Below are 23,758 nucleotides of genomic sequence, written 5' to 3'. Positions count from 1 at the left end.
AATCAGCTGAACTCACACTGGTATCTCTCAAGCATCCTCCCCATCCATCTCTGCCACCCCCTGGGCAGGGGAATCCCTTGCATCACTCTCCTCAGCGTTGTGGAAGAAATGCAGGTGAGCCCGGGATGTCTTAGTCCCTGTGATTCTGCAAAGGCCTAAGACATTCCAAACACCCATTTGGTAAGAGCTCCTGCCACCCTTTTTCAGTCATGTTCACACTCAGTGCTTACTGTGCACCAAGCCCTGCACGAGGCACTTTATATGGACGCTCTCCTTTGAGTTAGAAGTTGTATGTTACTGTCATCATTTTACAGTTGAGGAAAATGAGTTGGATAACTTGCCCAAGGCCACAGAGCTCATGCATGCAGAGCAGGGCTTGAAGCCTAGTGATCTGACTCCAAATCCAGCACTCTATGCATTGTTCTAGCCCACCCTATGGTTTTAGGGTGCATGCAGGCTTCAGTGACTTCCCCAGACACACCTACCCCAGCCCTATGTCTGACTTCCAACACCACCCACCACAGAGGAAGACTCCCCTTCTCTTGAATCTAACTGGACCCCATAGAATGGCTGTAATCAGTGCATGAAAAGTAAGTGGCCCACACCTTGGAGCCAAGATGAAATTGCACCATGTTGTGTTGTGAAACAGCTTCTTGACTTCCTGAAATCCACCCAACAGTGAAGGAAAAGTAGAGATAGTTCAGATCATTCTATACCTTCTGGTGAGTGGAAGGACTTCAACCTCAGATGAGCTCTGAGACTTAGTGGCACTTTGCAAAAGGGAGGTTCCAGAGAGGAGACCGTTTCTGGACTATAAAGTATTTCGTTCAAAGGGGAAAAAACTCTAGACTTTTTCAATTTTTTTCAAGAACTGTTCCTAAAGAGAATGCTTATTAATCTCAGATGATGTGATCTACTCCTGGGTCCCTTTAATTATAAAAAATTTTCCCCAATGCAAACTGAAAGTGATAACTCCATGTGCCAACTTCAAATAAACCAAGCTATAAAACAGCTCCAAAAGGACAATTCATGGACATGAAGGCCGTAAGGCAATTTGCAAAAACATCACATGCGCTTGTTTTATATGAATGTCTATACAGTATTAAAATGAAACTGAAAGGGAAGGAATTCACTGTACAGAAGACAAAACAATACCCTTTTTATTTTTAAAACTCTGGTGAAATAGGTTTCCATATGACATCCCATTTTTAAAAATTAATGTAAACCAACCTGCCTGTGGGTTAGTCACACTGTAGAGACTTCACCTTAGTGTGTACAGATACCTAGAATATTTACAAATATTGTCTGTTAGGTAGTAAAGTTTTGTTGCAATTTTTCCAGCACATATTCCACAGTAAAATAAAGGGGGGGATATTGGTGTTCTTGTATAAGAATTCTTAACAAATGAATAAAGGCAATTTTCCTGAGAGAAGATTTGTTCTTGAAATATTTTTCTTTAACAATTGGGAATATAGAAATGGGATGTAGTTGTAAAAGAAGCATAAGAATGTCTAAGTTAACATTTTTCTTTTAAATTATTTAAGTACCATTAAGTTAAAATGTTTACATTCATTATAAAAAATGTTGTTAAATCTTATGCAAATGATTTAACACTGATTGCTGCAACGCAAATTGCACTTTTTAAAAAAATTATTGTATACATGGAAGAAAAATATCTTGTTTGCTACCCTGTTTACAAATTCCAACTGACTTCAGGTCAGTCACACAATATGAACTTTGAGAAACGCCAGTCACAGTGTATGTTACAGTTATAATGCAGTCCTGCAAACTGAGCAATATTTTTGACAAGTGACCTCATGAACCGACTCAGCCTCCAGAGGTGTGTACCAAATGGCCTCAAATGGTCTTCTCCGTGAACGCAGGTGAAATCTGGGTGTGGAAAGGTATTAAGAAATCAGAAGAAGCACATGATTTGGGGCAATACACATAAAACCTTTCTTTTAAAATCTCAATATTCCTTAGCAGGCAAGGCCCCAGGCCTAGTCCAGGTTTCTGGAAGTGGCACAGCGGGTGCCCTGGCAGACCCAGAGGCAGGCTGGTTGGAAGTGGCCGCAGCCAGGGAGGAGGCAGCGTGCTGTGGGCTGCACCGGCCTTCCCAGGAAGCGCTCCATCTTCTCCCTGGCTCTTCATTGACAGGGGCTGGCTGGTAAGGCAGAACAAGCCTCTTGGGAAATGCATCTCTTTCAAAATAAAGGCACGGAAATCACACATCAGAGGAATGTTCTGTCGGCATACTCGCCCCAGTTTGCACAGTGTGGCATAATCACCACAGGTCCCGAGGGCCTCCCCGCTCCAGCAGCGGCAGCAGGCTCAGGCCAGGGCAAGTGCACACCACGAATCCTGTCTCACCGAGGAGGACGTGACTTCGGCCGGTGAGGCCAGGCTGACGCCTATGTACAGCCCATCTTGACCTGAGTACTTGAGCTCGCTGTTCTCGGGGTTAGTGCTTTCTCCTGTGCCAGGCATCACCGGGGCACCCGCCTGGCAGAAGAAGGGGACAGAGAGGAGGAGAGAGTTATATCCATAAATTTGTTAGGTGTCATGCTCCTACTAGGTCAACACATGGGGACAAGTGAGATGGGCAGTGCAGCCTGGCCAGGGCAGTTCACTGTGCTGCCCAGTGCCATGACCTCGCCCTGGAGATTTTAGCTCTCACAAACATTCCCCTGTTATCTTGAGGACGCATGGCAATAACCACACAGCAACATGTTCAGCTGGACAAAAGTAGAAAAGGAACTGGAAGAAGAAACCTATTTGTAAAAAGTGCCACACAATCTAATCATTTCAAGAGAAAATGCAGAGCATCGAACACACACACACACACACACACACACACAGCAGAGCCATAAGGTTTAGTAGTTATGTCAAAGCCTAAAAGAGAAAGCTACACAGTTCAGCAAGGCCTGATAAATGAAATTTTTGAGCACTGACTTCATGGAAAATTAACCTATGCATATACAGATTTAATATCTAACTCATTTACCTTAATTCTTTCCAAGAAGAATGGGCTATGTTTGAAGCAGACCACACTATAACCAGAATGGAAACACCCTTTATCTGTCATGATTGTGGCAATTATTTCTCAAAGCAAAAGGTGACCTTTACATTGTTTCATTCATTCCTTCTATCCACAAGAGAAAGGCCATATAGAAAACATACAATTTATGTGATATAATTTAGTAGAATAAAACTAAAATAACTAAAATCATGTTTAGACTATGGCTTGAGAAAGCAGTGCATTTGGTTGTTTTTTGTTTAAATCCAGCCATGCCCTAGCTGGTTTGACTCAATGGATAGAGTGTCAGCCTGAGGACTGAAGGGTCCCAGGTTCGATTCCAGTCAAGGGCACATGCCTATGTTGTGGGCTTGATCCCCAATAGGGGGCATGCAGGAGGCAGCCATTCAATGATTCTCTCATCACTGATGTTTCAATCTCTCCCTCTCCCTTTGTCTCTGAAGTCAATAATAATATATTTTTTAAAATCCAGGCATAATCACATAAACCCATTATTTCTTCTGTGCTTTCAGGATTCTACCCCATAAATTACTAGATACTTGTTTTTTGACACAGGTAGAATGTTTTATACTTCTCAAAGCATTCATTTACATACACAATCCCATTAAATCCTTAAAACATGTGTCTGGCTGAATTGATGTTACATTCACTTCCGAGAAACACAGGGCACCAAGATACCAGGCTGAACTGATTGGAAGGTGCATGGAGTCCCCTTGGTTCCTGGGGCCTGGAAGTAAATGTGGTCCTACACTTCCCCAGATAAAATCTGGTTTTCTCTCTAATCCTCACAATAACCGCATGATGCTAGGATGTAAGGTTTTAGGAGATCTAACCATATGACTTCCTGTTTTCCCATCCCAACTTCTTATTAATTGGACAGACCAAAGCCAGCCCCTCTATAGGTATCCTTTCTTTTCCTAGCCAACATGAGTGTATGTTAAAATCCAGCAACAACAGTACCCCCACACCCTTACCTCTTTTTAAGTAACACAAACTTAAAGACTTAAACTGAGGGTTTTAGGTGCATAAAAAAGCAAATTTCAAAAAGTCATTGACATGCCTAAAATTTAAAATAGATTCTTATGAAATAGCTGAAACAATCCTGTCAACACACTAAAGCTATGGATTTGGTTGCAGATAGAAATATGGTGATTAACTTCAGCCCTTAAATCCAGAACCTCCACAATTAGCAAAGCCAACGTGGATCCAGACTTAACTCCCAGAGCAATAAACAAAAGGGTGGTATTAAATTACAAAAGGACTCTTCATTTTAGAGTCTTCAATAGCTATCATTCAACTAGTAGAAAGAGTAACCTCCTTTATAAATGACTTATGCCACACTCAACCTTGTGTTGATTGATTTATTCCCCCAAAATAAGCACATGTGCATTTATCTGACTAACCCTGACTTCAGCAGAGCCAGTGCTATTCTCTGAAATGAAGAGGGTGCCTGGATTGGCCCAGGAAACAGTCCACCTCAAATAACCAGACGTGCTGAGATAGCAGAGCAGTCTGTCGTCACCACAAGTCAGTAACAAGGAACAGTAGCAAGGTACCCATGCGAGTCAGGCACTGAGACTGTGAGCCCCAAAGAGATAGTTACTCCCTGGACCAGCTCCCAGGCCACATGAGGAGCCAGGACACTCACACACTCGACAGTAAGACTGCTCAACAGCCTATCGTAAATGATAAATGAGTGGCTGAGACAGGGAGGTGCGGTAAGAGGTCATAAAAGGAACCAAAGAGGGGGAAGGATTCCTGGAGAAGAGCCACAGCAGCCTGCACTGGGGGGACAAGCGTGGGCTTTCAAGTACTGTCCTGATTCTGCCACCCACTGAGTGTGGTCACCTCCCTGAGCCTCCTCCTCAACCTGCCCTTGCCTCACCTACCCCAAGTCTGGTTGTGACAATTCACCGAGATGTTTGTAAAAGCATCAGCATGATGCCTTGCCATGAGTTAAAACATTCCATTAAAAGAAAGGGTGCTCAGGTGGGAGGTATGCAGGACATGGGGAGACCTGTTCACAGGAAAACCAGCTAAAACAGAAGTGTTAAGCAAAGGAGTTAAGAGAAAATGTGGGAGAGATAAACTAGAAGACCTAAACTAGCACTTTCTGTACCTTGGTTTCCTTACTAGAAAATGAAAATAAAGAAGCACCTATGTGTAAGGTTGTTGCAAGAATTAAATCAGCTAATAAACTGTACGTAGGTATATGCTATTATTAGTATTTTACTATTGTTAAGGATAAGGAGTATAGACCTAATTTAATCTTCCAATTCCATCCTTCACCAGGTGAGTTAGCACCATCACTGGGTGGGAGCAGTGGAACTCATCTAGAGCTAAGGGAAACCACCCATTCAACAACGACTTATTCTAATTGTTATTGACAACACTTCGCAAAAAAATAAAAAGTGCTTCCACAGCCCTTCAAAAGGCTCATTGTCCCTTTTTCAAATAAGCCACATTAAAGAAATCTTAATACCTTGATTATTATTCTTATACCTGAGCAATAATCCCAAAAGCTACCAGTTGTGAAATACCCATTGTCTTCTTAGTTCAGACAAAAATGTTAAGCTATATAGCAGGCCAAGAGTCCTACTGTCAAAGGGCAGGCAAACTCAAAATTACATGAGTGAAGAGTTTCTTAAAAAAATATATCAGCTCTAGGGGGTTAATATCTGAAATGTATAAAGAACTTACACAACCCAACACCAAAAAAGCAAACAATCCAATTAAAAATTGGGCAAGGAACCTGAAAAAAAACATACAGAAGGCCAACAGACATGAAAAGATGCTCAAGGTCACTAATCATCAGATAAGTGCAAACTAAAACCACAGTGAGATGTCATCTCACACCTGTCAGAATGGCTATCATCAACAAATCAAGAAACAAGTGTTGGCATGGATGCGGAGAAAAGGGAACACACTGTTGGTAGGAATGCAGATGGGTGCAGCCACTGTGGAAAGCAGTATGGAGTTACCTCAAAAAATTAAAAATGGGAGTGCCTTATAACACAGGGATTCCCTTCTTGGAATATATCCAAAGATATCTGAAACACTAATTCGAAAGAATATATGCACCCCTATATTTACTGCAACTTTATTACAGTAGCCAAGATTTGGAAGCAACCCAAGTGCCTATCAGTAGATGAATAGATTAAAAAAAAAGTTGTGGTACATTTACACAATGGAATACTATATGGCCACAAAAAAGAAGGAAATCTTACCCTTTGCAACAACATGGATGGACCTGAAGAACATTATGCTAAGTGAAATAAGCCAGTCAGAGAAAGACAAATACTATATGATTTCACTTATATGTGGAATCTAGTGAACAAAACACACTAACAAACAAAATAGAGAACAGACTGACAGCTGTCTGGGGCGGGAGGAAGCTGGGTTGAAAAAAGTGAATGGATTAAGCAAAACAAAAACTCATAGATACAGACAACAGTATGGTGATTACCAGAGGGAAAGGGGGTTGGGGGAGAGAGAAGATGGTAAATGGGGGATAAATGTTTATGGAAGGAGACTTGACTTGGGGTGGTGAACACACAATACGATATACAGAGGATGTATTATAGAATTATATGATGTATTATAGAATTGTACATCTGAAACCTATAATTATATTAACCAATGTCACCCAAATAAATTCAATACTTTTTTTAAAAATCAGCTCATTTGAAATCAAAAGGAACATTAGGGTCTCTCAGATAAAAAGTAGAGCAAGTACTTGTGCCCAAAGCTTGAGAATCATATTTGTATATGGACATACACTATTTAAACATGAAATACTATAATGTAAAACTTTTATATGTCAATCATATCTCAATAAAATATAAATTGTGATTTTTATGTAAGATACATAAAATCATAATGATGAGATCTGATTACATTGTGATAGCCCCAGTACGCTTATCCATGGCCAGTGGGGCTATATTCTGGTACATGCCTGAGAAAGTAGTTAGCAGAGATATCAAGAACTCTATACCCTACTTAGCTCTGTAATTTCATTTTGGAAAATGAAATTACAGGGCTATTATAATGAAAGAATTCAAAAGAAGGGAAAGGCTCCACACAGGAAGACATTCATTGCAAGTTTACTTATAATAGTGGAAACCATGGAAATAATCTAATGTCTAATAATATGGGAATGGTTTGGAAAAGCAGAGTGCATCCGCTCAATGAACTATTATGCAATTATCAAAAATAAAAAGATCATGTAGCAAAATGGGGGGAAAAATCCCCTAATGTAATGTTAGGTGAAAAACAGCAAGATATAAAAATTCTATGTCATAATTACAACTTGTCCGTACACACGCAAAGGAAACCCAGAAGAGCATGGGGGCCAGGGGACCATTTAAGAGGGCCCAACCTATGAGCCATCTATGCCTGTCTTTGAATATTTTCATTTGAATGGCATAGTACAGCCTAACTTTGTGGTAAGAGTAGAAGGTACTAGCACCAAAACATGGGGCACAAGCACTTGAGGGGTGAGCCAGGCTGGATAGAGTCAAAAAGTAGCCAGAAAACATAGGGAGGAATCAGAGTGGAAGCACCAAAGAGAGAAGGGAGGATCGGAAGGGGCCTCATGCACCCTGGGAGTCACCTCCATGCCACCTGGCATAGGCTAGAACCTGGTCGTCCCTGCCCATGTGAAACATGGTGTCACATAAGTTAAAGCACCAAACACATTACATGGATTCGCCAGTGGAACCTGAGCTTTTGAAGCTGGTATTCTAACTGCAGATGTCATTGGCTCAACTCTTCTAAGAAACCTGGCTTGTCATACCATTCATTAAGGGCCTTTTCCTCGGAGGTGACATTTAAGAGCTACCTATTGAGAATCAGTACAATTTGGGGAGAAAATCAGAGAGAGCTTATTGCGACTCTGGACCCAATATACACAATACAAGTATAAATTGCAAATAACCAGTTGAAGACACATGGGAAGCACATCTAGTTGAAACCCTTGAAAGGACTTCAGTTCAGATCGTCGATATATCAACGTCGCAAAAGCAGACACTTCGCTAACCTAAACCAACCCCTCCACCAAATGCTTCTGAACAACAGGAGGGCAGAGCGCTTGGGAATGCCCATCGCTGAATCATCCTTCCTCCTTTCGGAGGGCAGCTCAGGCAGGCGGAGGTCCCTACTCTTTCTCTGATCAAAGTGCAGTGAGGGTGGAGCAGAAATCTGTTCTGTGTTTCCATTCACAGCTTATCTGCCCTCCACCCTCCCACAGACAACTGAAAATGGAGGCACTTCCTGTTGAAAAAAAAAATGTGTTATCAGCACCAGACCCAGCCTGGGCTTAGCGCTGAGCGCAGGCCAAGTTAGGTGGGAGACGACTGATGGCAGAGCGGCTGGGCTGGAAAACTCCCTCCTAAAGGAATAAATGACTTCAGGGACGACTCAGCTGCTGCCGGGGCATGGAAAACCTCCACTGGCCTGTGAACAGGCAGAGTTCATCTTCAGATCACTGGATTTTTTTTTTCCCCTGTGAGAATAAGCCTTTGTTCATTTTCAGACATACCGGGGTGAGCAAAAGTAGGTTTACAATTGTAATAAAAATAAATAATAATAAATAATACAAGAATAAACTGTTTCGTGGCCTCACAACTGAAAATCTACTTGTGTCACCCCTGTATATCAGAAAAGTCAAGGGTTTCTGATTTGATGAACTCATATAGTCAATGCCCAGCAGCTGTCTGGCTCACCAACATGGCCAGTTCTTTCTTTTCCTTTACGCCACATAAAGGCCCAGGGACAGCCTCCTGCAAGGCCACCCTGGAAAGGCAACACATCTGAACCAAGGAAACCCTTAAAGTGTTTCTAGAAGAACAGCATAGGTTCTCTGGCTTGTGAATTGTAAACATGCATTTCATTTTTGAGAAAGACGACCAATAAGGAGTCGTCAGGGATGTACTCAGTCCTCTATGCTGCAATCTCTCTTAACGCAGCCTTGATCTGAAGAAACAAAACATTGCACCCCAGGCAGGTGGAGGGTGAGTGTGTGATCATTTCCAGAGCATGACTTTGATGGTGCTCACAACTGCCTCCCAAGCTCAAATTCAGACTGTCCGCTTCCACGGCCTCTGATCTGTCCTTCCTACACATCTAAGTTTGTGGTTATGGCTTTTTCTTGTGTGAGGAGAAGCCAGCCGTCCCTCATTGCCAAAGCTCTCTTCTCTGCTTTTATAACCCCTAGGTTAGACTCTCCAGTGCTTTATAGTGGCCTTCCTCAAAAGAAAAAGTAAAAGCTACGTATATAGGTTCCGACAAAGAAACCCTTTCAGATAAATCTAAACTTCCACCCTAACAACGCTCATTTCAGTTTGCGTGGAGGTAATAGGACCAGACAAAATGTGATTCAATCAGCTAGGAGGCAACACGGGAAGGTCCACAAACACCAGGCCAGGAAACAATCATCAGTGACAACAAACCCCAATTCTCCCATAATGGCTCAAATAAAGCAAGAGAACACGAGCACTTTCTCTCACAAGAAACGGGAGTCACGAGCTGATGACCTAACTCTGTGTTTAGCAGAATGGTTATTTTTTGTAATTTAACAAAATCCTTACTGGAGAGCTTGCTGGCTGCCCCTTCTCCCCCTCTTGCCCCTTCTAGGCCTCAGTAAACTAGGTTATATCCACACCCTGGGATGCTGCCTTTTCAAGGACAGAACAATTCTATGCGCACAGTCTGCTCTGGGCAGAGGAGCACATTGCGTTGCGCATCTGTACACACTGAAACAGAAAGCATGCTGTGGTGAAGAAAAGCACGGCCCCAAATTTATAAGAATTCTGGGGTTGTCTGTAAAATAGGAATGTACAAATATAAATGGCAAAGGAGAGGGTTTGTTCTACAACTCAAAGTCATTAACATACTAAAGAGAAACTTTTTCTTCTGAAATGAATCAAAACAAAACAGATGACTATTCTAGCCTTCAAATTAACTGGTAAAGAACCCTGAGGCAAGAGTTAAAACCTGGTGAATTACAATCTTTTATAGCAAAACCGGCTTTTCAGGAGATTTGGATGAGTGTCTTTATCTCAATTAGAGAAAGCATCTCGTAGTCCAAGCACCAAGCAGCATTTACAAGAAAGCAGAACGAATATACTGGGTATCATAAGGAATGAAAAATTGCTGCTATCAGAGAAATAAAAGCAGTCTTTAAAAATAGTTACTTTGTTAACACAATAGCTCTCCATCTCTCTATTTCCCACATTAGGGAAGTAAGGATTTATTTCCAATATCCTGAGATGAAAAACACTGTCCTGCAAATAAAGCACATCACTATTAACTTCCAAGATTAAATTTAAAGTGCTACTCTTCTTGAGCTTCAAAGAGGTCCACAGGCATCTCCCACTTATGCTACACAATACTCCTAAGAACCAGATGGTGGGAATTACTTCTCCCCTTTAGTAGAGGAAAACGGAGGCTTTACAAAACCTTGGCAGCTTACGATAGTCACACACAGAGCTGCAGCTCAGCGCCTGGCTGCCTGAAACTGTTTCCTTCCAGCTGCTAATCTGTGAAGCCCCCAAAATAAACTTCAGGCCATATCCAGGCTTCACCATCAATCAAGCAACTAGACTTAATGAGAACTTTAAATTAAAACTATTTGTGCGTAATAAGATAAAAACGATGCTGGAGCGCGTGCCCCAGCTCCGGTGGAACCACGCCTCGCTACCAGCGACCAGAGGGCAGCACACCAATTAAATCAGCATTTAAACGCCGGCAGTCATTTACTTGGAACTGTTTTACCCACAAAACTCCAACAGGACGTCGAAATCAATACTTGTTGTTTATTTGTTCAAACCTTTCTTAAAATCCGAAGTCAATAAAATAATCTCTCTGTACTCAGTCTCACAAATTCCGAGAGCTGGGCCTGGTGTGATAAGAAGCAGCATCATGAATTATCACACATGCCAACACCTGTCTTTGGAGATGCCTTTTTTAAATCGTTAAAATCTCAGAGAAAATTAACAGGTAGGTGCACACATGAACAGAGCTAACACAGTGTATTTACTTCATATTCATTAGACCTTCATATTGCTAGTAACTCTTTTGGCAGACACCCATGAAATGCATAATAAATTACTTTTGTTCCAGTAAAGGAATTCATTTTCTTCAAAGATTCATTTACCAATAACATTTCAGAGCATTCTAAGCCAAATTTCTTTAAATTTGGCCATGTCTTCCCGTAACATTACTTCCAGTTTTGTGACAATTTTGTATGTTCTTATAGAGGTGGCAGGGGGGACAAGAACTGCGAGGAATCTGCAATCTATAAAGAAAAGCTGTGTTCTGAGACAAAGCCTTCTAACCTGAGGACATGGGGAAAGGCACATGACAGTCTGCCTACCGTTACTCTGAGGATTCTAGTTCTCAGATTGTGATAATGGGTCACGTATTAAATAAATCACAGTCCTGTGATCAATTGGGTGAACACATATATTATAAACTATGTAAGCAGCATTCGTTTTACTGTTTCCTAATATACATACAAAGCCATCGGATATTAATGTAGTACCATGGATTCCTAACTGCTCTTTTTATCATCTTCCCTGTGACACACTCCCGCACGCACACACGAAGAAAAAGAGGGAAGTCCACAAAAGGCCTTGAGATCAAAAAGAAAGTATGCAAACTCCACATGCTCCAAGGTTCCTCGCCAGGGTGACGTGTGACTTTCACAGTGAAGGCCAGTGTGGTCAGGCAGGAGCGTGAGTTATTAGAAGGGGCTGTGGGAGAAGAAAGAAGGGGAGCCTGGCACATAGGGAGCGTGAAGATAAAATGCCAGCAAAATATTTATGTTCATGGCTTGTAGCAAGTGGCAAGTGGGATATTAATAACTATGATGATTGGTCAACTCCTGGGAGTGGTAACAGCCCCGGACTGGGAGGCAGGAGACGTCGGTTCCAGTCCCGGCTTCAGCACGGCTTGTTTTGTGACCTTACGGAGTCACTCTGGGCCCTGGTTTATAAATGAGGCAATAATAAGGTCTAACTGCAACTCTCTCTCAGGCCCTTGTAAGAGATTAATGACTCTGTAACTCTTTTTTTATTCATTTAGAAAGAGTCTGTTGGGCTGTAAACTCTGGGAGGGAAAAAAAATGAACACTTGCCTATTTAAAAAATGCGTTTTCAATGATTTTGTAAAAATTAACTGAAGACAATTTGAACACTCTGAAAAGTTCCAATTACCTGAGCATTCACTGTGTATGAATTTAAATCACACCATTAGAAGAATTTTAGTACTGCAATGTTATACTTGATATTTTGAGAGAATCTTTTTCCAATCACATTAGGCACATTAACAATAGTAAATTTTACTAAATATTTGCCTATTACCCAACTCACATAGTCTTAGTATTATAATACATTTTATTAATAAGTATAATATTAACAAGAAAGCTTCTACAATGGCCTCGTGAGCAAGTCACTTCTCTGGCACTCTTTTCCCACCTGTGTCAGTGGGACGGTATTTAATGCTGAAAATTACTAATCAAAATTATTCATATTTCACTAAGAAAATATTATTCCTTCTCTTCAAAAATTCCAATATCACATACTCTTATCTATCATATATTAAGCCAGTATGCCACAGTAATGACAATCTGGATCCAAATCCAAGCCCTCAATACATAACCTTGGGCCTGTTACCTTCTGAGTCTCACTCCTGCAAATAGAAAATGGTAATAAAAGCACCACCTTAGTAGAGTGATAACTCTTAGTAATAATTACAAACTAGTTTCCTGCCTGCCTATGTCCACTATCTTATAAATGAGAAAATATGGGAAAGGGAGAAAACTTCTTAAAAGCAAGAGTACGACTGATAAAATACTAGGTTAATCCACTAATGTCTGGCTTTCAAGCACGCTAAAGGCCCTTGTGGAATCGTCCAGTTATGGGCTCAGCAGTCATTTTTGTCCCGTTTTAGCAGCCTCTTGAATCAGATCCTCTCTTCGGAGCCAAGTTCCTCTAAGTGAAAGCAACTCACACTGTACGAATGACCTTTCAGGTATTTAATTATTATAGGACTAGTTAATAATAGTAAGAACTATTACTTTGTGGCCGACCATAATGTGACAGTAAATTCAATTGCTTGGAGAAAAAGTAGAGCATAAATTTGCCAATAAAGAAGCTACTTGACAAAAGTGGTGCTTTCCAATTTTTACCATGGGATGCAAATAGCAATACATGAAATAAAATCTACATAAATATTTTAAAATATTAACCTGCGAAATACCTCACCTTCTTCTAGAACAGCGGTTCTCAACCTGTGGGTTGCGACCCCTTTGGGGGTCGAAAGACCCTTTCACAGGGGTTGCCTAAGACCATCGGAAAACACATATATAATTACATATTGTTTTTGTGATTAATCACTATGCTTTAAGTATGTTCAATTTGTAACAATGAAAATACATCCTGCATATCAGATATTTACATGACGATTCATAACAGTAGCAAAATTACAGTTATGAAGTAGCAACGAAAATAATGTTATGGTTGGGGGTCACCACAACATGAGGAGGAACTGTATTAAAGGGTCGCGGCATTAGGAAGGTTGAGAACCACTGCTTTAGGTCTTATAAAGACATCCAGATATCCTAACAGTGTCGATCCTTAAATCACGGCCTGTCAGCTACAAGCACTTGCGGATGCGCATTAACTCTTTCAAACCACTTCTAGCACAAGTTTTAGCACCACACAGCTCAGGAGAAGTACACTGTCTGACAAGGTCATTGAGTGATGTTATTAGCAAGGGGTGACTGCAATAAGAAAGCAGGTCTCGCTAGGAACATAGTGTCCCAGAAGAATAAGTCCACCCTAAGGCACAGAACCAGCCAGTGAGCCAGTGAGAACAGGCTCATCTCAGTCTAAAGACATCTGCCTCTCTGTGGAAGTTTATCGCCAGCGATGAACCGCAAAGTGAAGAAACTGTTTCCTATCACTAACACACCATGCCTGATGCACTTCCATTCGGAAGAGCCACGGGGCAGCCACCCTAACCCAGCTTGCCCTGAGGAGCCCTGGGAACCAAGAAACTAAACATTATAGGCGGTGAGGTCAGGGCATGTCACCAGCTCCAAGGAAAGGTTTTTTTCTTACTGTTTGTGAGGGGAAACCCTGCTTGTAAAATATACAAGTAGGAGCATGCCAGCATTTGTTGACATCAATTATCAAAGTACTCCCAGCTAAGAATGTCTTAATTGTTGGGCTCCAACATAGACAGAAATACATTTGTGACTGCAGTGGGGCTTAGAGAAAGTCCATCATTTAGAAATGAATGTGGCTTGGGATCTTCTTAAGGCTGACCTGATAGTAATTTTAAATCCTTTCAAAGATCCACCTTCCACCTATTTTACCAGCCTTATCTCCTGCCTTTGGCTTCTTACACCCTGCACTCCAGCCACAATGAACTCCTAAGACTGTCCCTGAAGTACCAGATACTCATGATCCTCTTCTTCCTGGAGACTCTTACCCCATTGTTTCCCCCGCAAAAATCCTACCCAACTAATTTCAATTTCCTCTGCTCTGTGGAGCTATCTCCAACTCTGCAGTCAGAATTCACCTTTTATCTACTACAGCACTTTGTCACTCATTTAACATACTTCCAAATCTAACCAGCAGTAACATCTCTCTATACCTGCCCGCTCCACTACCACCACCTTACGAACAGTTTAAGATCAGGGACCTAGTTTACTCCGTTATAAACAGGGCCTCCCATAGCACAGCGCTTCGTAAATGGAACTGTAAAGCAAGGAATTGTCGTATAAAGGGTGGGGCAAAAATAGGACCACAGCTGTTCATAAGGAAAATAATAAAATAATTAATAATAGAATAAAACGTTTCACTTGCTCACAACTGAAAACCTGCTTTTGCCACATCCTGTAGGTTCAGTGATTTCTTATTCTCAGACACTAAGTCTTAGCGCTTATTTCATTTCCAAATTAACCTTTTCATCCCAAAGAAAATTTAAGAAATACCTTTTACCTAATACAACTTGGGGATTAACATATATATTATTATGTTTATATATTATATACACATACATATTTTGCCTGCCTAAAAGTAGTTCTATAAAGAATTATTAAAAATTAAAGCCTACTTAAGTTCGTATTAAAACTGTAGACATAGTACTGAAGTCATCATTAAACATATAACGTCGAAATACATGGAGATGAACTATACAGGGGTGAGCAAAAGTAGGTTTACATAATACAAATAAATAACACAATAAATAATACAAAAATAAACTATGTTTCACATACTCACAACTATAAACTTACATTTGCCCACCCCTGTATATAAAAAGCATCTTATAATTTTATAGATTTTTAGTTACAAGTCATAGGAAGGATAGTAATATTTATAAACTGTTAGACCGTATTTGAGAATTGCTGAAATAGAATACATTACTATATCTCCCTTCTAAATAACCAGAATAAAAAACCTATAAAAAATAACTCTCAAGGGCGAGGGAAAAAAAGGGACAGATTTAAATATTCTTACAATACTTTAAGCAATAAAAAAATTAAAAAAAAATAACTCAGTCAATAAATTGAAATCAATGCAAGATTTAAATATTCTTACAATTCAGAATATAAATGCCAACTGAACACACATTTTTCAGTAAAACTACATGTATTAAGACTATTTTAGACACAATGAAAGAGTATTTGGGGGAAATTTATCTTAAAGTTCAAAAGTCAAAAAATTTAATCAACTGTCTCAAAAATTAAGTTTAATTCATTATTAACAAACAAAGATTCCAAAGCAACAAGACAGGGGCAATTTTAATCCTGGGCTGCATGGAAGCAGTTTCTTCTCAATCTCACACAGAACAAACAAACTACTCTCTCTCTACCTCCACCACACACACACACACTCACACACACACACACACACACACACACACACACACACACACCACTGCACCCACAGCCTACAACAAAGAGAAACTGAGTCATAAGATAGCCAGGTCATTGACCTGAAGATCATCAGAAGGAATGTCTCCATTTTTCCCCAGGCAGGGGTCTAGTTAAAACACAAAGTAGCAACAAGTACATAAGCTAAGACATGCAAGTAAGTCAAAGAAATGAAGCTTCAGAGCAGCACAAAAATTCTTTTCCTGGCACTTGTCCTGGAAGAATGCCAAGTGCAGTGCACGAGGAGCCCTGCCCACACCTTTGCCCTGCTGGGGAGGGAGCCCTGGAGCCTCCTCTCTTAGCAGCAGACAACTAGGAGTGCCTCCTCCAGAATACTCAGCCCCTGCCAGGTTAGCTCAAGAACCAGTCCCGGCTCGTGACCTGGTGTCCCCACCTGCCCACGTGCAGGGCAGGGCAGGGACATCAGGACTGACCAGACGCCTGGTGGGAATGCCTACTGATGATCTAGAGCTGATTTCTCAGGGGGAATGAAAATAATCAGCAGTTTTGATTAAGACCGCTGCCGCGGTCTGACATCCATGCTGTAACTCACCACCACTAAGGAAAGGTGGAGCGGTTATGCTGCCATGTACATCTCAGTGGAAGAACAGGTGGCCCCAGTTCCTGTGTTCCACTGGGAGTGTGCCTAAGGTTGTCCTTTGTTTTGTAGCTCAGTTGTCCCTCTTAAGGTAGGATAACCCTAATTTCCGCCAAAGGGGCCACTGGAGACCAATGGGATGTACCCATCAACATAGGAAGTTTAAACACTGAGCCAATGAAGGTGCCATGTACTACGTACCAGATCCGACCTTGCTCTGTGAATATAACATTTTCCTTACATCCAGTCCTTCACAAAGTCCTGTAAGTGGTTAGTGCCAACACCAACTGCCCTCCAACATCATAAACCATGATCCAAATGGGGGGAAAACACATCTTTGTCAGTACAACCCCCTTTCACAAATGCTTCTGCCAGCAGCTCACAGACTAACTCCTCTAGCATGCTCTTTACAGCTCCCCTGCTGCCACACTGGCCACACACACCCAGAGAAGGGTCTGAAAAGTGCTAAGGGACCAACGGGCACACACTGGCACTCCTTGGTAGTAACATGGGGAGACCACTGGAGTCTACAATTATTCTTAGAGGGGCACAATTTCCAAAGGCAGCAAGCAAACTGGCTTCTGCCAAGCAGGCCTAGTTCCCCACAACAGGTACGGCCGGTAGGAGCGGATGGAGACATTCGTGATGGGCTCACCATCCATAGAAAAAAACCCACAACCCAGATGACAGTCGAGTGCCTGTGGAGCCAGGCCAGGAGAGCCCCTGGGGTGAAGGGAGGATGGCGGGCAATCCACCCCGCACCCCCCCACCCACCAGGAAAGCTGTCCCAAAGCATTTCTGAGGCCAACTGCAGATCACACAGCCCGTCTCTAAAATCCTGCTGCTTTGCCTCCTGGCCTTTAGGAGGGAACTGCGTGTTCCTCCTCAGGGCACTGGCTGGCAAGCCACCTCTGGGGTGCTGGGCCCCAGGTGACAGACGCTGGGACACCAAAGCAGAACTCCCAAGGTTCCTCTTGCAGACACACCAGAGCCAGAGCCAGCCACGGCCTTTTCTCCCCTGGGAAGGCAAACGATTGGACTTGCGCAGAGCCAATTTTGAAATTTCACATCACAAAACCACAAGAGCAAAATATGGATTCCACCCACTAGGGTTCCAAGTCCCCAAAGCCCATTGTTGGCAAATACCTATTTCTTTGCCATTTATCATTCAAATTTGGCCTTTGCCAAGTTTAAGCTGGACTGTATCACCAACAGAAGTGACGTGGAGCTGGCAGCAATCCTCATTTCTGCTAAAAATGACTGCGGCCAAAAACCTGGCTGCTCCCTAAACGCTCTGGAGAACCAGAATGTTGTTTTGCCTCATTTAGCCACATAATTGCTTCTGAGGACTGAAGGCATAATAAAAAAATATTTTTAAATAATTTCCATCTTTTTATTTCCCTACAAGGAACTGTTCTACTTACTACATTAGATCTTTAAAATTACTGCATGTAACCCTTCTGTAAAAACATGATACACTAGAGTCCACCTTGATCAAGGCTAGAAACATCCTTTAACCTGTAGGCAACAAACAAAAAGGAATGAAAGGTTTTTTCCCTTGTGAATCTCAGATTGAATTTCTTGTTTTGTTAAAGAAAAAGCCCAAATGAATTTGGGGCAGAAGACAAAGAGAAATAAATATAGTTTTAAGCACAGTTCAAAATTGTTTTGAGACTCTGACTCAGAAAATTTGGGGTGGGGCCCAGAAATCTGTAGTATTTCAATGTACCCCTAAAAGGGCAAGATTAATTGTAGAAAATACTGTGTCAATCGAGATTTTAATGCTGGCGTGTCATCCTATGCTAGTCTCAGTATAACCCTACCATCACTTGGAATGTGCTGCCCAAGCCCACCCTGGATTTCAATGAGATCTAGGGTGAGACTCAGTCGTTTTTAAAGAGCACTCCATAAATACATACATACATACATACATACATACATACATACATACATTCCAGATAAATTTGGGAAATACCAAGGTGGGAAAATGCTCTGCACTTGAGAAAAACTGAGTTTCAATCACAGCTTTACAGAAACAAACGCTGTGTGTGATCTTGACAAAGACTCTCACTCACAAACCAAATCGCTCACAGGTTTATAGCAAGGCTGAATGGAAGAAGCCTGGGTACGATTAAGGTGCACTGAAAGAAGGCAGGCCTCCCAGCAAGAGGACAGTAAAGTGAAGCAAGATCAGTGACGACAGCAGCACCTGACCCATTATGATGAGCTATGTTTTGGGTAGATAGGAAGAAAGGAAGAAATGAAAGGAGGGAGGGGGGGTCAGAGGAAGGAAGGAAAGCAAAGGTAAGGGCTTGAGACAGGAAAATTGAAAGCAAGAGTTGATATGATAAGCAAAAGCAATTTAATGCCATGGGTTCTGGGGTATATAAATGCAGATAAAAACCTGGAAATAAAACAATTTAAAAGCACTTCAAACCAAAACTTCTAGCTTTTACTTGGTTTAATTTAACCATAAAAATATGACATAGATCTTAAGAGGTTTGCAAAGTACTTATGTTTGTCATTTAAATGTAATTGCCTCTAAAAACTATTCTTAGGTATCAACTAACTAAACTGAACTGTTGGTTTAGACTATTGTACTATCACATAAAATTTGAGATAATAAACTGGAGACTACACACTAGGTTAGAAGAGTCTATACTATTTTAACACTTACCCCTGAGGCTGTTGGTTGTGTTGTGGGGGAAGTATTTTTGCTGCAATCATCTGAGTTAGAAGAGGTGGAAGATGGAGTCATAGGAACGGAATTATTACTGTTGCCTGCAACAGTCAAAATTAACCTCATAAATATACGTATACTCTACTGTTAAGGTTAGCAAATACGTAACAATCAAATAGCATTTTATTATATTTACCAGAGCAAGCCTTTGACTTATTTATGTTCTTGGGTTTTCGTTTCCTGGTTTGAATTCCCTCTTTTTTCATAGCAAGCGGTCGGGGCACCTAAAAAAAATTTCACATAGGCCAGAAAGTTAATATTATATTGAAGAAAACCCAAACTTTAGCCAAAGAACCAATGTCAGCACTGAAGGCCCTCATTTAAAAGAACTTGGCATAAATTGCAATACCATTTATATTTTTTCAATAGATTCCAACTGTACAAAGACCCCATCAAATGCAGATTCCTGCAGGGAAAATGAGGTGATTTGCCAGGGAGATATTATTCCTTCAATTAATGTTTATTGTTTTAAACAATTTCAATTACAGAGTAAAACCACTGAATATTTTCATTTCATAGAGCTCATGTATTCTCTTCCTTCTACATATAGGTTATTTTCCTTTTTAAGATAGATATATTTATAATATTTTGTGCTGTCCTTAAAATGAAGTATACAATCTTTCTAACTATAACTATCAAATACATATATTACTTCTTTATATAAATTTATTTGATTGCATTCAAGAATTAAGTTAATATAAACTAGTTATTATGCATTTCTAGTTGGTTGCATGTTTTCCTCTTTTGCAGTTTAAGGGTTACTACCATTTTATCAATTCTAAAATATACATTTTTCACATTTTAATATTTCTAATATTGTGATGTCTTACAACAAATATGTGTGGCCGTTTAATTGACAGCATTTTTTTGTTTCTTATTGCTATTTAAGATAATAGTTTAACTTGTCATCAATAACATGCATATAGACAATCAAATTTTCACTTTCATCCCTCCTCCTTTGCCGACTTTTTTCTTAACTGAAACCATGTACAAACTACACTAAACATGTATACATATGAGCAGAATACGTGGCGCACCCCATGGAGTTTCATGTAGAGTCCACAAGCATTGCACACAGGTTCGCCCTCGGCATTTCTACGCCATAAAGTGGTGGTTGTGGTGTGACAGTTGGCACAGGACAATCCAAGCCGCCGGGAGGAAGGCTAGAAAGCACAAGAAAGTAAGTGTACAGTTATAAGTGATTTCTATGTCTATGCTACCTACTTCAATGTATCATGTCCCTGTCGTCAACAAGCATGGACCTGGTTATTATAAATAAGAGGTCCCTTGAGAAAAAAAATTTAAGTGTAATTAGATTGACCTTCCTGGACCAAGAAACTTAAGTTTTACAGTGTGTTCTATCCCACACATACATTTGATTTGTTCCAAAATATTAGTGTAGGTTATAGAATAACCAAAACACAGTCATAATGTTGGCTAATAACTGCACCTACTGTGGTCACAAGTCCGACGTAAGGATATTGAAATGCAATCATAACTGCCTGCCAATATGTTAAGTGGCTTTGAACAGTCTCCACTTCACATGAAAACTGAAGATAATCAGCTCATATTTCCAAGATTTGTGCAGAGGAACAAATCAGGAACTTTAGAAGAACCTATCTATTAATAGAAATGGATTTTGGAAAATGTATAAAATGTTTGTAAAGAAGTATATTTTGAATAGGTTCCATAATTATCATGATCAAATGCTGCCTGAATTTTTGTATTATTCATTTTTGCAAAGGATAAGCAAATTTTATGGCATTGTTTTAATGTCAGCATTGTCTTAAATACAATGATACTAATATATGTTATTTACCCTGCCAGTATAATAATGAACTTTTGTTCACACAAAGGGTTAAATGTTATTATCAGAGGTCAACCCTCTGTTACTATCATTCTGATTTCCACATTCCCTTTATGCCCATAACATCTTTAAAGGGAATTTATTTCCCCTAAATTATGTGTGAATTATAAAGAATGAGAATTTAACCTAGTATAAGCTCCTCCTTAGAATGGCAAAAAATCTAAATTTGTTTTTAAATAACCTAGATAGGGCAACTAAAAAACGGTGCCATATGACTTCTGGAAAAAAAAAAAACTATAGGGAAAATACAGGAAACAAAGCAAATTGAAGGTCACAGAATTTGGTAAGTGAGCTCCACTAATTAATTTTTTAAAAAAGAAGTTATAAAAAAGAATGCACAACAAGAAAGAAAAATTGAGTATGTATTGAAAACTCACAGATGAAAAAGGACAGAGATCTCCAAATCCTTTGGTGGCAAATTTAAAAGATACAACTGAATTTCTCATTTACAATTCACATCCTGTTGTATTACTTTAAGCATTCCTCTTTACAGACAAGTTATAAAAACAAAGAGACACTGGTAAGCCTCTTAGCACTACAACATTTTAAGTCAGTGCTAAGAAAAAAATCAATTTGACTTTTGGTTGTAATCAATATGCTTGGCTTGGCCGACAGAAGAACTATTTGAGAAATTGCTTTGCTAAACTGATGAAAAGATATAAAACCTTACGCATCAGGGTTTCTTTCTTTCAGGTCAAAAGAAAATAATTTCCTAGGAGAACACCCCTTTGTCTTCATAAATGCACGATCAAAAAACTAGGGACAGGAAGGTTCCTTTTAGAAACAGGTCATTTATGACAGTTTCCAGTGGAATTTGAGCCAATGTGAAGCAAACTTGTTATCAGAATTTGCCATTATAACAAAGAACTTTATGACTGTCAACTGCAGATCATGAGTGAAGCCAGTCCTCATAAACATGTGAAATGAAGGTGAGTAGGTTATAAAAGTTCCTTGTAACAAGCGATCTCTTGGTTATGTTCATCATTGACAAGGAATTCAAGTTAACCATAAATCTCTTATTTTGCAATGTAATACAAGTTCAAATTCAGTGATTGGTTCTGTAACTGCTGGCTAAACAAACTTGGGTTCAATATTCTACTTCTGATAACTAAGGTAGGCCCATCAAAACCATAAATAAGAAGCCCACAAGGAGAACTAATTGATAGACACACCCTTCAATCCGGATCATTTATAACCCATTTATAAAGCATATTGGCTGACCTTGGTTACTGCCAACACAGTTGCCACATAGAAGGGAAACTAATTGGTTAAAACTGTTTTTCTGGTTATTTTTTACTTGTAAAGGCACAAAACAAATGGCACTATCTAAATATGAATGATACTAGATTAAATTTATAATGCAACGAGAACCAAAACGGCTATTATACTAGTTTTTTTGCTCCATCTCGTGAAAATGTTACTTTTCTGAGCTCAGCTATTTCTCAGCTCAATGCTCATTTCCAAAAATAATAATAATAATAGTCTCTATAGTTAATATATAGGCTAATACATGCAAACAAAGAACTTCCTTGGAATATTTTCCAGCCATTACTTTTTCTTTTCTTAATATCATGCATGTAGGAAAAATGAACACCGGCGTAGGGAGTCAGACACTGAAGTTACGGATGGCCTTTGAAGAACTTGAGCTGTGGGAGGTTGTAACAAGTTTAAGGCGCATACACTCATCAAATTAACCTTGGCCACTTTATTTTAAATGCATTAAAAACAAAACAACCATAAAACTAATTGCTTCTCCTTAAGGTGTCAGACTTACATTGTGATGCAATTTCACTCTAATCTGTTTAACACAAACAACATGTGTAGCATTTGTCCCTGCTAATTAGAGTATAACAATTAAATAAATTACTTGGATACTTAAGATGTCTGGCATCTAACTGTAAAGTATTTTACTTTAAAAGGTATTAGAGTATGGGTGCTTGGCTAAACAAATGTTAGCCTTACAGTGGGGCTTGTGAAAGCTTTCCTAGTATTTTTTCTAATCACTACAGTAGTAAATACCTTCTCCTAAAACACACACACACACACACACACACACACACACAAACTATGACAATAAGAGATTGATCCTTGAAGAAAATCAGAATTCCCATATATTAAAACATAGTAAAACAGGTTCATATTGCTGAAAATACTCTACTTGAGAAGAACACACAGACTGCATATTTCTCAAGTTCTGTGTAGTTTATCTGAACAGGCAGATTTCAAAATAACAAAGGTTAGGGTAAGTAAATTTTCACCAGACTCAAGGGCAATCCAAAAGACGAGTGGAATTTGTGGCTAAACCCTGTCTCACTCGGAGAAGAGCTGGAAGGGACCCTGAGGTAGAAGGGACAAAATCAAAGAAACCGCGAATGAGGCAGCAGGGAGAAGGGGAGTGTGGGTTTGCTGTCATGTTCTAGTGGGGGTAGGGGATGAAGGGTGGGGGGAGAAGGATACTGTAAAAGCGTGGTTTTCCAAGAATAAAACCCAAACCAGATCAGAGAATGCATAGAGAAAAAAATCTCCTCCCTTCACCTGACCTGGGTATACTCAGTGGCTCTCCCTGGGCTACT

At 40.1% G+C, this 23,758-nt stretch overlaps 1 protein-coding gene across 1 annotated transcript in view; it reads right to left on the bottom strand.

Annotated features, from left to right (window-relative positions):
- Positions 1–1,128: 1,128 nt before the first annotated feature.
- The window catches only part of GATA6 (GATA binding protein 6), a gene marked incomplete at its 5' end in the record, with an annotated part of 27,947 nt that continues 5,317 nt past the window's right edge, over positions 1,129–23,758 (bottom strand). Inside the window, 4 exon segments of the mRNA XM_023761170.1 lie at positions 1,129–2,502; positions 19,256–19,359; positions 19,455–19,542; positions 20,356–20,481. Coding sequence (XP_023616938.1) covers positions 2,332–2,502; positions 19,256–19,359; positions 19,455–19,542; positions 20,356–20,481 — 489 coding nt within the window.

This window comes from Myotis lucifugus, unplaced genomic scaffold, assembly GCF_000147115.1.
Source record: "Myotis lucifugus unplaced genomic scaffold, Myoluc2.0 scaffold_200, whole genome shotgun sequence".
In the NCBI taxonomy this organism is placed as follows: Eukaryota; Metazoa; Chordata; class Mammalia; order Chiroptera; family Vespertilionidae; genus Myotis; species Myotis lucifugus.
Note: the sequence above shows the minus strand (reverse complement) of the source record. Positions and strands in the feature narration are given on the sequence as shown.